Source organism: Malania oleifera, chromosome 3 (assembly GCF_029873635.1).
Source record: "Malania oleifera isolate guangnan ecotype guangnan chromosome 3, ASM2987363v1, whole genome shotgun sequence".
NCBI classification, from domain to species: domain Eukaryota; kingdom Viridiplantae; phylum Streptophyta; class Magnoliopsida; order Santalales; family Ximeniaceae; genus Malania; species Malania oleifera.
In genome coordinates this window covers 111,156,925-111,172,049 of record NC_080419.1, presented here as the reverse complement: position 1 = coordinate 111,172,049, position 15,125 = coordinate 111,156,925, and the positions used below count along the sequence as shown (strand labels likewise).

Sequence of the window (15,125 nt, the reverse complement as noted above, 5' to 3'; positions counted from 1 at the left end):
ACAACTTTACACTTGATTCATTGTTAGTACATTAACAAGAGGGAGAGAAAGATAAAAAGTGTTGACATGATAATATAATCACTTGGTGGTGCTCATTGAACTATAATGGCCATATTAAATAGGTTGACCAATGATAGTTAATTATTGAGACAAAAGGGGGGTAGAGAGAGAGAGAGAGAGAGAGAGAGAGAGAGAGAGAGAGGGTTACATTTCCAAAATTTAAAATATTGATTTCTCTATATAATAGTGGGAGCATTACAAGTCCAACAAGAGGGATTTTCATGTGTTACTTTTGGTTAATACAAGGCCAACAATAGGGATTCTCATGTCTTTTGGTTTCTCACTTGACAACTAATAGGGTAACATACCTCTCACCAAGTACAAATAAAAAAGAAGAAAAAAAATAACTTAGCATACAAATCCTTTCCTGGTAAAGTATAACACCACATAGAATAAAAGAACCAATGGATTATGAAGAGAAGCAAATCAATTTCTTTTATAATTTTTCAAGGGCTAAGAACTGCTAATTAAACTCATTTTGTTTTTATATATAAAAAATGCATTTAAACCCTTCTAAAATAGCCTAATTATTACATCTTCTCACTGAAAATTCAAAGGTAATAATTTAAATATCCTTAAAGTATTGAATTTAAATTTTTATGTTATTAGTCCAAAATGTCATACAAAATTATATTGAAATTTGTTCAAATCTATACAAATTCAAACCAAAGGCATGAAATTCATGCTCTCAAACACATATTAAGGAATTTCTCCATGATTTGCAATCTTCCCAAAGTCTTTTAAGTGTTGAATATTTTAGAAATGGAATAAATGTGCCATTTCTAGCCAAGTGAGTTTGGGATACATAAAATGTCAAAGCATCTTCTCATCATGAAATCTTTAACAATTTTTTTACTTGGCTCATTTTTTTTTTTAATAAGATAATATATAGCTAATAATGAGAATGCATTGAATCACCCTTAATGGAGTTCTTTTTGGGCTTGCTTCTTCTTTCTCATAAACTTGTTGAATTTTTTCTTCTAATCCTCTTTTCACTCTCATCTTCCTTCATTGAAGAAGCTCTTGTGGGGCTATACTCTTCATTTTCCCATCATCTTGATCACTTTGTGTGGACTTCACAAAGCATGTATGAACCTCCTAGCTCATTATATAGTTAAAACTTCTGAGCTACTTTATTTTTCGAGCCGGGAGAGAGGGGGGGGGGGTCATCTTAGGCTTGCATGATTAATGTAACAGTGAATTAAAGAGGCCTCTCACCAAAATCTTAATAGTAACAACGACCACATCCCTTCATAGGTTCATAGGGCCTCATTTTGAAGAATTCATAACTATGCACAAGCATGTTTACTATTAGACTCCAGTAGCATGCATTAACCCATGAAAATCATCCATGGCCTAGTTTAAAGCCTCCACTTGTATATGATGTAACCAATTTAACAAGAAGAAATACCAATTGTTTTAGTTATCGATAGGGTAAAAGCATAGATGTAACTATTTGCAGCTTCTCAGCATGGGCCAAAAGCATAGGACTACTTTATTTTAGCCTGTTGGTATATTCAAACCATAGACTTTTACTAATTCGCAATCATGTAGTGCCGCCCTGGTTTCCCAGTTTCTTGATTTCTTCCAACAAGATAGATGCTTAGAAAAAAAGATAATAAGTTCACTCCATACTAACAAAACACACAAGCACATGAAAAGAAAGAAGAAACAGCTTCTCAAATCAACTTCACACCATTGCTGAACTGGTGCTCCAGAGATGAAACTTCGGGCATCCATTTTTTGGCACCAATTTTATTCCGTTTGATGTAAATTAACTTGTCATATATGCACCATGGGAAACTCAAGAAGTGGTTCCTATTCCCCTGTTTGTAGTAGCATCCCCAATACATGGGATGGTATGTCACATGATACCATGCCGACGCCTTGGCATACTCATCACCAGCTGCTTGAGAACCTGATTCGCTTCTCTTCTCGGAAAACCAAGCTCTAACTTCCTTCTTTAAAGACTTCACTGCCAAATCCACAGCCTCCACATCCATATACTTCTTAAATGAATTTGACATGTACCCGCTAATTACTTCAGCTTCAGTTTTGATCTTGAAATAGTCCATGATGCCCCATAATTTGGTATCATATTCCATTTTACAGTGGAAGGCATCATCCACATAAGCCTTAAAGCCATCAACTTCCATCTCAAAGTCATATGATCGCTCCACCACTTCTGATGAGAAGGATTCCATTGCTTGGGAAGCAAGGTTTTTCACCTCTTGAAATAGCTTCCCAATCACGCGCTTTGATTTGTACATTGGCTTGTCAAACTTTTCCATGAAATCTGGAAACTCTTTGGCCTGTAGATGCGGGGGGATTCTAGCTGGGACACCAGTCTTTGCAAAGTCAACAGCAATTGAGTGGAGCCTTGCAAGCTCTTGACAAACATTACTCTCTGCTTTGTTATATTCCTTATCAGCAAAAGCAAGGTGGGCATTGGAAATGATTCCTAAGCAATCATTGACCATGTAGTCTACAAAGTATTCCTCAACTTCCTGCATATAAAAAAGGGGAAAAAAATCAATAAATACTCTTTTCAATCGGGCAGTCACAAAGATTAATATTGTGTTAAAGAAGTAAGATGCTATTGTGATTTGCAAAACCCACAAATACTCCTTTTCAGCAGGACAGTCGCAAAGGAACTGTTAAAGTGACCATGAAAAATTATTGCCCCATGAAATTGAATAGATAAAAATTTAACATTAAGCATGTGTCATACTATGGTATGCATCATGTGTTAGGATCTTATAAAATGATTTGATGCATTTATTAGATACAAATCTTCCTTGAAACACTCAAATTTACCTCTTCAGGCATGCAGATGCACTTTGGTCCTGTCTTTTATTTTTCTTTGAAGAAAAATAATATTTTGAGCAAGCCTAGTCAATATTACATATATTCATGTAATATTAATCATTTATATTGCTTAGTCTAGCAATTATTTTCAATTAATAAGATCAGCTCTATTGCTTAGTTTAGCCTTTCTAGCAATCATTTTCCATTCGTAAGAACCTGACTTCCCAACCACTGCTACTATCCTTTAAATGTACTTTAACTTGCATTCTAATTCTGGCCGAAAAACAAAAGAAAAAACAAAAAACAAATTAAAAAAATCTATATAAATATGTGAGATTCATACCTCAATCGTAACCACATGATCCAATATGATAGGTTTTGGTGGAGTATAATCCATGGGTTTGACCTGGCGAGGGGGAATAAGTTCTGGATCCCAGCTGACAAAGTAAAAATCTCCATCCAAATCACTGCCTGAACATTCATTTGGGTGAGGCCTAAAACAATATATCAAGGAAACAATTTCAGAAGAAACCTGAGAATCTTTATTGTGTCTGTTTCATTTCTTAATATAATACATAATTAATTAAAAATAGATTATGCACAAGAATTCAGAGAGCCTAAACAATGGCCTGCCGCAATTGTAATGTGGTGGATTTGATGGGCAAGAACTAGAGGAAAGGGTTAGGTATTTGAAAGGTATACAAAATTATCTTTGGTTAGACTTGGTCAGATGGAGGAAGAAATTAAGCTGAAAACCTGAGTGCACAAGCGTGCGAGAGAGAGAGAGCTTGGAAGACGGAAGCAGGTTCACACAAATACAAACTAAAATTCTCATTCATTAACACTATCAAGTAAAGATCATTGTATTACTACAGTGATTTGATTATGAGAGAGAGAGAGAGAGAGAGAGCTTGGAAGTGTGAAGAAGGTTCACACAAATACAAGGTAAAATTCTCATTCATCAACTCTATCAAGTAAAGATCATTGTATTACAACAGTAATTTGATTATGTGATCACTCATGTGTCTTTGGGCCATTCTATGTCCTAATATTCTGGCTTTATTTTTCTATGCTCCCTTCTATTTATCAGTAATTTAATTTCTTTTAGGAAAGTTATTTAATAGGTCCAGGAGAGTCTTCATGGGCAGGCTTCAACCATGTATATAAACACACATGTTCTGCTCAAAATTTTCAACTGTACACACTTACAAGTGAAATACTCAACATTATTTGACCTTTTAAATAGTTGTACGACTATTCAAGTGTTTTTTAGTGAGTTTGATATATATTTTTTTTATTTTCTGCTAAACAGATTTACAGTCCTTAGACTAGTTCAAAATAAAGGCTACAATGTTTAGCATCCAAAGAATCATTTAAAATCTTTGTTCCAAGTTGTATTGTGCAGCTTTTGGATGATTTAACGCTATTCTACAGCCTGCTACAGTAGGTTCTTCATCTCTTGTTCTGCTAGAGATGGACACGTGATTTTTCTTACTCTCAATCTGTACGGGTGTTCATACTTCATAGTTTGGGTAACTGAACCAAATTGCTAAAGAGTAAAATACTGAACCAAACCATGGGCATTGGTTTAGCAATTTTGATAGTTGAAACAGAACCAAACTCATTGTTTAACTGTTGGTGGTCCGGTTCAGTTATCCAATCTGAAATGTCCTCATGATATCACAAATTATTTAAAAAAAAAAAAATCCTTAACACTCCAAAGGAGATTATCATTTCAGTCCAAGCTCCAATATGTAATATTGGTGAAGGGGATGAAGGAGACTAATTCAATATCCAAAATAACCACAAGTAGTGTTTTGCAGTTTTAGGATATATTATAAATATTGTTTTAAAATTATATATATCATATATTATAAATAAATACATATATTGGTTTGGTTTGAGTAATCTTCGGTTCATGAACATTAAAAGTGAACTGACAACTGAGAAACATAAAGCGGGTGAAAAAACCGGTTAACCAAAATTTTAGTTTGGTTTGTGTTGGATTTGCGTCATACAGGAATACTAACCTAGATACCATGTTTGGCTAGCTAAAAAAGTATAAAAAAGAAAGGGGTTACAAGAATACTAGGCGTCTATGGAAACTCATTGGCAAGCACTTGACCAAGCCATATTTTAGATTTGCACACTAAGTCTGACGAAAAAGATGACTACAAGTGGCTCATCACCCAAAATTACAGCCCATATCCGTCAAATAAAAAATTACTAATGCTCTTTGTTCTCAAAACTTCAAAGGCATGAAAAAAATTAAAATTAAGAATAAAAAACAACCATGGACGCTGTTTTTTGGACAAAACATTCTTGCCTAGTGTAATGGTTCACCTCCAATGATGATATGCCTTTGTCTAATGAAGTTGCTACATCACTGGATCTTCCTAGAACATTTCTATTCTTCATGATCTCTGCTTTTTATTCTCTGTCGAATGATGCTGCAATCACTTCTATCATTTGCTCCAAAAGAAGAATATAAATGCATGGGTGATGGGGTTTAGGAGTTGAACTTTCTAGAACATTTCTATTCTTCATGCACATGTTTTTCATATGTTTTCCGTATAGGCATGTTTAGATTGGTTTATTTGGATTATTGTAGTGGTTTTTTTTTTTTTTTTTTTTATGCCTGGCATGGTTTTTATAACTTATGTATAAATCCCACATATCCTACTCGTAACCACGGCATGCCTCCGCCATAAGCGAGGGCTATCAATAAAATTAGGGTTTCGTAAAAAAAAAAAAATGCATATGTTTTTCACAAGAACATGTATAAATGTGTGTTTCCCTGTAAGCATTACACAGGGGGTATGCACAAATGCAAATTATTGGAAGAAATTAAAAGGAAAAAAGAAAATTCAGATTCTTTGAAATGCATATCATTTCATTAAATTCAACAAAAATAGTTCAATTCTGCTAAAACAAACATACCTTACGAATGGAAGTTGAGACAGAATGCTTAAAGATATTAGATCAGAATTTCTTTTAACTGTTTTGCAAACTGCAACTATCTATAAATTTCTATAGACAAATAAGAAGATAATATAAGTTAAATCTAAAACATTAAACATATTTCAGTGATGAACAAGGATACATAGGAACTAATTACATCAACGAATAAAGATCATCCAGCCTGTTACACATGCTCAAATGCAGTATAAATTACATAATTAGGGGAGTGATACAGAATCTTTCAAACAAGTGCTATACAGAACAGGAAATTATAACATGTCTCACCGTTTTCCTTTCTGTGGAAAAACAACGCAATCCACCATATGGTGCAAAGCTGGGACATCAACAGCAGACAAGACACGGACATCACCAGGGTGGAGGCAGGGGTTTTTAGCAACAATTACTTTCCCACATACGACAAATCTTTGGTGGTTTGATTTGTTTCTACCTAATATAAGCAAAAAGGAAGCCCCTTGTAACCGAAAAGGGTTGATATTAGACACTTGCACAAATACCTGCCCATATTCCAAGGTTCTAGTTTCATCAAGACATCCCATCAACTGCCTTGCATCAGGAATGAATATTCTTGTTTTAGTCTTCATTTCGAACAGTTTGGATGCTCGAAATGCCTTCAGCATCATTGAAAGGAAGGGTTCAACATCTGGTTTGTAACCACATTTGAGCATTTCCTTGAGAAGGTTGGTGGTCTCTCCCTGGGACATGATGGCCAATGCTTCCTGTGCACCTAATGGATCTGTTAAAATGGTGTCCAATTGATCTAAAGCTGCCTCTTGTTTTCTCTCGAAGACATCATCATCCACACCAAGGGTTGACAATAGAGTGATAACTTGACGGTTTAGGAAACAGGGTTGAAACTTGCTCCGAGCTAAAACATCTAGGCTTTTAAGTTTAGACTGGTACTTGCACATGCTATCTCTCAAAGACAAATTCATCGTTGATGTAGGATCAACAGCCACTACGCCTTTATAACCGCCATATCTTATTTGGAACGCAGATGGAATGCCATCAAAGCCGCATTTTATTGCTACTTTCTCTGCAAATTCAGCAGATATTTTCCCAATACCATCAGAAAAAACATATTCCACTCCTCCTGTTTCAACTTTAACATCAGGAATAATTTCAACCTCATGTTCGTCAACAACTAATGTTTCTTTCGAGGAACTGAAAGATTGTCCAAGTCTAGCTCCATACTTTGGCACATTACGTATCTCATGAAAGTCGCCCATCCACTCTCTAATATCAGCAGCAGTAAGTCCATCTCTTGAACAAAACATCCATGCCGAATTTTCTCGCAATTGGCTTGATGCATATGCTAGGAAATCAAACTTTTTATCACCAATAGTGATTCCATTTTTCAAGATGGAAAGTATTCTGTAATAAACTCTAGTATAACTTTTATCATTCGCTGAAGATAAGCGTGGAGATAAATTTGATGAATGCAATTTATTCGTGTCCTCATCAACAAAGGAAATACGTATAAAATTATCAATATCGTCAGGATAATTACGCAATACGCGATTGGAAACACTAACCTCTGGACCACAAAAGTATACTTTTGTAGGAGTAATTTGGACTTTGTGAACATAGACCAAACCAGAATCCAAGGAAACAGGAGGCAGCTGAGAATGATTAGGCGATGTACTGTGTCTCATGTAATGCTCATTGAGCCACTTGACAGGCTCATAGCAGCCATACTTGATATTATACAACTTTTCCAATGCATGTTCAATGGAGGCAATAGGTATTCTCTGAGGATCAACCAGCCTGAAAAAATCAGCATCAAGTATTGGCCCTGGAACGCACCCGTTTTGTACCAGGGCACAAACCTTAAATAAGATCTTGAAGGGCAAGTCAACTCCTTCAGGAGGGCTGACAATAGGGACCAAATCCAAAGTGTGAGAAAAACTAGCACCGTTCTCCATGATGAATCTACCTTCACAATCTTTAAAATCAAGAAATTTCTTATAGAAGTCTGGGAGTCCACAATTGTATGGAAGCTCCAAACAAATAGCAGAAGCTTGCCCAATGCAACATGATGGAGTGAAATCAGTTGCTCTCACCCACTCATAATCTGCATTATCCATAAAATAGCTTGATTTGGGGTTTTGGGATATATTTGCTGCAGAGGACCTATATTTCTCATATATATGAGGGGCACCAAATACCTACAAAAATTTTCAGAAAAATCATGTGAAAATTTGCAGTCATATGCTCCAACTTTAATAGGATGTTTGAATGAACATTCTGAAGTGAGTCACATGGAGCTACAGGATGCAAAATGAACTGATAAGGACTCCAAATTGAATGATTATCTTATGATGTCAAAGACGTAAGTCACAATGTCTGGGTATTATTAAAAATTAGAAAGAAAACAAGGGTTACATTACCAAGAAAATAATATTGATGGGCTAGTATTGGAGGAAGGTTGGCCACAAGTGAGAAAAATGGAACAAGATAGTTTAAAGAACATAACCACTCAACATTTTTTGAGATTAATAAAATTCTTACTGTAGGGACACAAACAACTTACTAGTTGATAATCAGCATCAATGTTTGTTATGTTTACACATTCTCATAATAATTGTAGGTTAACAAAGAATTTTGTTCAAGTTACACAAACCATAAAATACCTAATTTAATTTAGTTATCCTAAAGAAAGATATATGTTTGAACAGTTTTTGTGGATGTATATTTCAACAGATGGAAATGCACCACTCTGGTTTGCAGCCTGGAAGCAGAATTCAACTCCCTTAAGGGGATGCAAAGCCAAAAAAAAAAAAAAAAATCCATAAAAGGGGAAGTGTTGGGGGGGAATGGTGTAAGCGACATTTGGCTGCCCCTTTGCGGGCAAATGTAGATAGCCACACTGCAAAAAATAAAATAAATAAATAGATTAAATAAGCACACGACCTGCTATATGTTGGTTTTTTGTTCCACATTGGTGGAAAGATTTTTTTAAACTTTTAGTTTGAGGGTATAAAAGGAGCTTCCCTCATCATTTGTAAATACACCTCTCATTTGTAGAGTTACAATTAGTATTTGTACTCTAGGGTATTTCTAATTTGCTCAAGTTGTAATTTTCTGGAAGTAGTGGATTGATAGTCGGCACCCAAGGACGTAGGTAATTCTGTACCGAACCTCGTAAATTCTTGTGTTGTTCTTTATTGCTGTTTTTTATTATTAGTTTCTTCATTGCTTTAGTTTTGTTATATATTCAATAGAAATAGTTATTGTATTGGTGTTTGACACAAGTGGGGTGCCCGACACAACAATTGAATACGTAAGGAGTCACCAGTTGAAGAAAAGACCAGTAGTACTCAACAATAGGTGGAGGTTGAGACAATTTTGGGAAACCCAACGAGAAATGAGGCTACACGATATAACTCTCTAGTTATAGTGGGGAATAGTGTACAAGAAGAGGAGATTTCAATCCGAGAATCTTCACAGCAACAAGAATCAATTGTTTCTCAAAGGCCAAGAAGAGAAATTCGAAAACCTGCTCGGCATGTTGGGATGGTGGCCTATGCACTTCCAGTTGTACATGATGATATTCTTTGCACTTTCAAAAAAGTAGTGAGGAACTCTGAATCAGACAAATGGAAAACAGCGATGAATGAAGAAATGCAGTCTCTTCATAAGAATCAGACTTGGGAGCTAGCCTAGCTATCCGAGGGTAAGAAAGCAATTGGTTGCAAATAGGTTTATACAAAGAAAGAAGGATTTTCAGACACAAATAATGTTCGCTTCAAAGCTAGATTGGTAGCTAAAGGGTACGCACAGAAGGAAAGTAATGATTATAATGAGGTATTTTCTCCAATTGTTAAACATTCTTCCATCCGAATTTTGTTGGCTTTGGTAGCATAATTTGATCTTGAACTAGTTCAGCTCGGTATAAAAACTGCATTTTTACATGGTGATTTGGAAGAGAAAATCTATATGATTCAGCCAGATGGATTTAAGGTTGCTGGAAAAGAAAATTGGGTATGCAAAATGGGAAAATCGTTGTATGGTTTAAAATAGTTCCAAGACAGTACTACAAATGATTTCATCAGTTTATGATTAGTCACAAGGACATTAGAAATAAACATGATCATTGTGTTTATTTTCACAGACTACAAAATGGATCTTTTATATATTTACTTTTGTGTGTTGATGATATGTTGATAGCTTTAAAGAAAAGGGAAGAAATCAACAAATTGAAAGGTAAGTTAAATCAAGAGTTCGAGATGAAAGATCTTGGTGAAGCAAAGAATATACTTGGCATGGAGATATGCAGAGACAGAGTGAGAGGGAGAGTTAGTTTGACTCAAAAACAATATTTGAAGAAGGTAGTACAAAATTTTGGCAAGTCTAAGAAATCAAAACCAATTACCACTCCGCTTGTTCCTCACTTCAAACTTAGTGCATCTTTATCTCCTAATTCAGATGAGGAACTTAAGTATATGTCGCAAGTTCCTTATGCAAGTGCAGTTGGTAGTCTGATGTATGCAATGGTTTGTACAAGACCTGATATTTCACAAGTTGTTAGTATGGTGAGCAGGTATATGCATGATCCGAGTAAAGGGCATTAGCAACTGTGAAATGGATTTTACGATACATTATGAATACTATTGATGCTGGTATAGTATTTGAGAAAAATAATACTATTGATCAACATGTTATTGGATATGTGGATTTTGATTTTACAGGTGATCTGGATAAACATCGATCAACTACTGGATATGTATTTACATTTTCTAATTGTCGAGTGAGTTGGAGGTCTACCTTACAGTCTACTATTGCTTTGTCTACTACAGAAACCGAGTACATGACAGCTTTAGAGGCTGTTAAGGAAGTTATTTGGTTGCAGGATTTACTTGGAAATTTGGGAGTTGTTCAAAAGCACATTGCGGTGTTCTGTGATAGCCATAATGCTATTCATTTGGAAAAGAACCAAGTCTACCATGCACGAATGAAGGACATCGATGTTTGATTTCACTTTATGGGGACATAATTGATTAAGGCAAAATACGTCTTCAGAAGATTGCCGCAATTGAGAATCCCGCAGATATGTTGACCAAGATTGTGACAACAATCAAGTTCAAATATTGTTTGGACTTAATCAATATCCTGCAAGTCTGAATACTTCTGGAAGGCACTGATGATGTGGAACTCCAGAGAATGTTTGTGACTGAAATTTTTTTTGAATTTATCGTCAAGGTGGAGATTTGTTGGTTTTTTGTCCCACATTGGTGGAAAGGTTTTTTTAAACTTTTAGTTTGATGGTATAAAAGGAGCTTCACTCATCATTTGTAAATACACCTCTCATTTGTAAAGTTACAAATAGTATTTGTACTTTAGGGTATTTCTAATTTGCCCAAGTTGTAATTTTATAAAAATAGTGGATTGATCGTCGGCGCCCGAGGACATAGGTAATTCTGTACCGAACCTCATAAATTCTTGTGTTGTTCTTTATTGCTACCTTTTATTATTAGTTTCTGCATTGCTTTAGTTTTGTTATATATTCAATAGCAATAGTTGTTGTATTGGTGTTTGGCACAAGTGGGGTGCCCAGGACAACACTATCATGTTTTTAAATACTGGGCATGACCATAGAAAAACAGATTTTAAGGGTTTCAATAGTGCTACACCCTGCAAAGTGTTCGAATGAATGAAACTAATAAATCTAGTAGCTGCCACAAGACTGCAAGAGCTGCTACATGAAGGATACGAATAACAGCTTTAAGAGTATTGAAATGTAATGAAAAATAAAACTTAGTCATAACATTATACTTGACCTTTCTATCCTTTTATGCTTGATATATTTGCATAATAATTAATACTTAACTGATTTATGAAGCTCATTTACATTAATTTGAATATGAATATGCTTAATATAGTTATTACACCTTATATGCTGCATAATTGTTACTGATGTACTAAATCTTGCATTATTACATTAATTTACAGTTTCTAAACTTCTGTAAAAAAAAAAAAAAAAAAAAAATCCATGCTTAGTTATTAGTTTCCTTAATTTTTAAAATTCAAAATCAAAGCCAAAGTTGACATACAAATTTCCATATTTTGAAATCTCAAAATTTTAGTCGAAATTGAAATTTAAAACCCTGCCACTAACAATAGAGATACATGAATGTTCTTATCACCACCCAAAAACCCCACAAGAAGCAACCAAAGAAATACAATCTGTTTACCCTAAGTATTATGGTTTAATGAGTAGCATAATGAGATGTCTCGTTCACATCACCTTTGCTCTTGCACGTTTTGAACTCTATTTTAACCAAACTTCTGACTCAATTTTGAAAATTAATTTCCCTTTAATTTTGAAATGTTTGGATTATTAGATATATCATTGATTCATTAGAATGAGGCCAATTATCTTATCTTCTGTGCTTATCTTCTTATATTGGCGGCAATTATTTTGGTAGTTGAACTGGGGATTGGTTCAAATCAGTAGTTCTTTTAACTTTTGAATCTTTATATCATGACAAGGTAAAGTTCTTTTGGAGGTTGTGGAGAAGGAGATGTGTGGCTAGAATGGAGGGGAAATTGGAGAGTAGTACAGATGTGTGGCTTTCCATTAAGTATTGGGTGAGGGTTTTGAGCAGGAACATGACAGGAATAACTCAGTTAAAAGATGCTGATTTTCGGATATTGCAGAATTTGGAAGTGCAAATTGTGAATAAAAGAATTAAAACTATGCAATGTGTGAGATGGCTAAAACCGGGGCAAGGGAGGTTGAAACTAAATTTGGACGGGAGCAGTTTGGGGAACCTAGGGCCGGTGGGTAGTGGTGGCATCCTTAGAGACCATACAAGTTCTTTTGTGTTTGGTTTTTCAAAATATTTTGGTTCTTGTTCAAATAAAGAAGCTGAATTGAGAGCTGTGTTGGAGGGAATAAAGATTTGCAAACATTTGGACCATACTAGCATTGATATTGAATGTGATTCGAATATTGTTCTAAATTGGATTAGATCAAGTAGGTGCTCCTTGTGGTATTTATGGGATTTTTGGGAGCAACTGATCGATTTATTGGAGGGAGTAGACTTTTCGATAAAGCATTGGTATAGAGAAGGAAATAAAGTGGTAGATGCCTTGGCTCGTCAAGGTGCTAGGGGGAGGAATAGTTTGTTTACAAATAATAGTCAACTCCCTAAAGTTATCAATGGGTTGTATAAATTGGAGAAGATGGGTACGACTTATATGATGTATGTTTAACTGATTTCCTGTTGGTTTTGGTCTATGCATTATGATGTTTATCTTTTGTTTGTTTTGTTGCGTGATATTTGTTTTGTCGGTCCTTGTTTTGATTTGTTTTGATTGGACTTGTATCCTGTTTTGGCTGGATGTTGGTGTTGTTATTTGGGAGGCCTTTAAAGTTTTGTCTTTTGTTTCTCCCTTTGATTATCTTATAACCACGGTATTCCTCCGCCAAAAGTGAGGGTTTATCAATAAATAAATGGAGGTGCCGCCCTTCTTTTAAAAAAAAAAAAAATGACAAGGTAAAGTTCTTATATCTTGATAGGCCTTCCTTTTTTTAAGTGTCCAAACGAAATTCAAGGTCATCTTTTCTACGATTTTTTTTGGTACACGTAATTTTGAAAGAAGCAAGCTTAAACCAAAGGACATTTTGAGAATTTAATGGATAATGATTTTTTTACCTAGTTTGTAATCCAACAATACGAATATTATTTGTGAGGGTGTGGGTGTTTTGTGCTTTGTTTGGCCTTGCAAGAGGAGAGATAGAGACAAGAAATACAAAATGAAAAATACTGAAGAAAAAGAAGCCAAGAGTTGCAAAATTTTGAAAAAGAAGCCTTTGTTGTGTTTATGTTGATTTTCCTCCTAGGTTCTCTCTGGATGCTTGTTATACATCTTGTTGTTGAAGCAAAAAGAAACTTACACCTCTTTCTTAAACTGCTTCAGTTTTGCTTGAGCAACCCATTACTCTTCTCACAAAGTGTATTGTCCCACAAAGTGTACTTCTCGTTCTTGAGGAGAACATCACATGACCCAACCCTTCAAACTCAGTACTCCTAAGTGATGGCTACTTCTATAAAATTTCTATGAGATTTCTAATGTTAGTTATATTCCTTTAGTTTGTTTTGTTTTTTGAAAATTGGATCAGGCATCCATTGGATCAAGTACCCCATGCATAGGATTAGGCACGCGTACTAAATACCTATGCGAGTTTCTTAGTCAGTGCATGCAAGTCATATGAGACCGAACCACTATAGATGCTGTGTGTGATTGTTTATATTGATTTTCTTGTCTAAATTTTGTGATTGCTTCCACATTTTGTTGATAATTTTGTATTGCACAAGAAGTTTGACTCCCAATTCACCCCTCTCTTGGGTGCCATAACCAGGCCAACAAAATTTCAGAAGTTGCCAAACAAAAACTATGCAGAATTCAACTCTATTAAGTGGCTAACATCTCTTAAGCTTCCAGGCCAAATGATGATTTAAGATGGAATCAGAGCTATGGTGACTATGAGGTTCTAGGTATGACTTTCTCATCCATGAAGATTCTCTATTCAAGGTGCTAGGTTATTCGTTCCATGCACTTATTTTAGGGATTTCCTAGTTTGGGAGGTGCACGTTGGGGGTTGGCTTGCCATTTTTTATAGATAAGATTATTGCCATAGTTGAGGATAGGTTCTATTTTGAAAAGAGATTTGGCTAGGAATCCTAGGATAGTCTTTGAGCATCGTACTTGTCAACTAGCTTAATCTAGGAAATAAATTCCTAGCCCTTATACCTCCACATGTTATTGTCGCACATGCCTTGGAGAAACTTGTAACGACCTGCTCCTTTTTCACATATATATATTTTTTTATATAAATTATCATCACATCTTACATTCCAGCTCAGCAGGTCACAATCCACCTAGGCCCGTGGGCACCAGGGATATATCAAAGCATCAAGCAGAAGCCCTAGTAGCAGAAAATATACAAACATGTACATCTCAATACCATATACCACAATATACCAGAGTTACTACAATCACTGTATTTTCATATATACATCCCCAAAATAAAACCTAGGGACATTTCCCACAAAACCTAACTGTCCCTACCAAAAACTTATCCTTCCAAAGAGGGCAAACAACTGATCTAGATCAGCGGGGCTTTTCTCGCTCTCCTATTAGGGGCTCCTGAAAAATGTATAAGATTTAGGGGTGAGACACCTCTCAGTAAGGGAAATAAACTAATACCAGTGTGTGGCAACATGAGTATTCTGTGTTCTACATATACCATACATAACATATTCAATACT

The 15,125-nt window shown here is 35.3% G+C and overlaps 1 protein-coding gene across 1 annotated transcript in view; it reads right to left on the bottom strand.

Moving 5' to 3' along the window:
• Positions 1–1,511: 1,511 nt before the first annotated feature.
• LOC131152151 (probable RNA-dependent RNA polymerase 1) overlaps positions 1,512–15,125 on the bottom strand; it is a 39,829-nt gene continuing 26,215 nt past the window's right edge. Inside the window, exons 3-5 of the mRNA XM_058103834.1 lie at positions 6,115–8,015; positions 3,212–3,362; positions 1,512–2,567 (exon numbers count right to left, since the gene is read on the bottom strand). Coding sequence (XP_057959817.1) covers positions 1,740–2,567; positions 3,212–3,362; positions 6,115–8,015 — 2,880 coding nt within the window. The 3' untranslated portion in view covers positions 1,512–1,739. The remainder of the gene's footprint in view (positions 2,568–3,211; positions 3,363–6,114; positions 8,016–15,125) is intronic.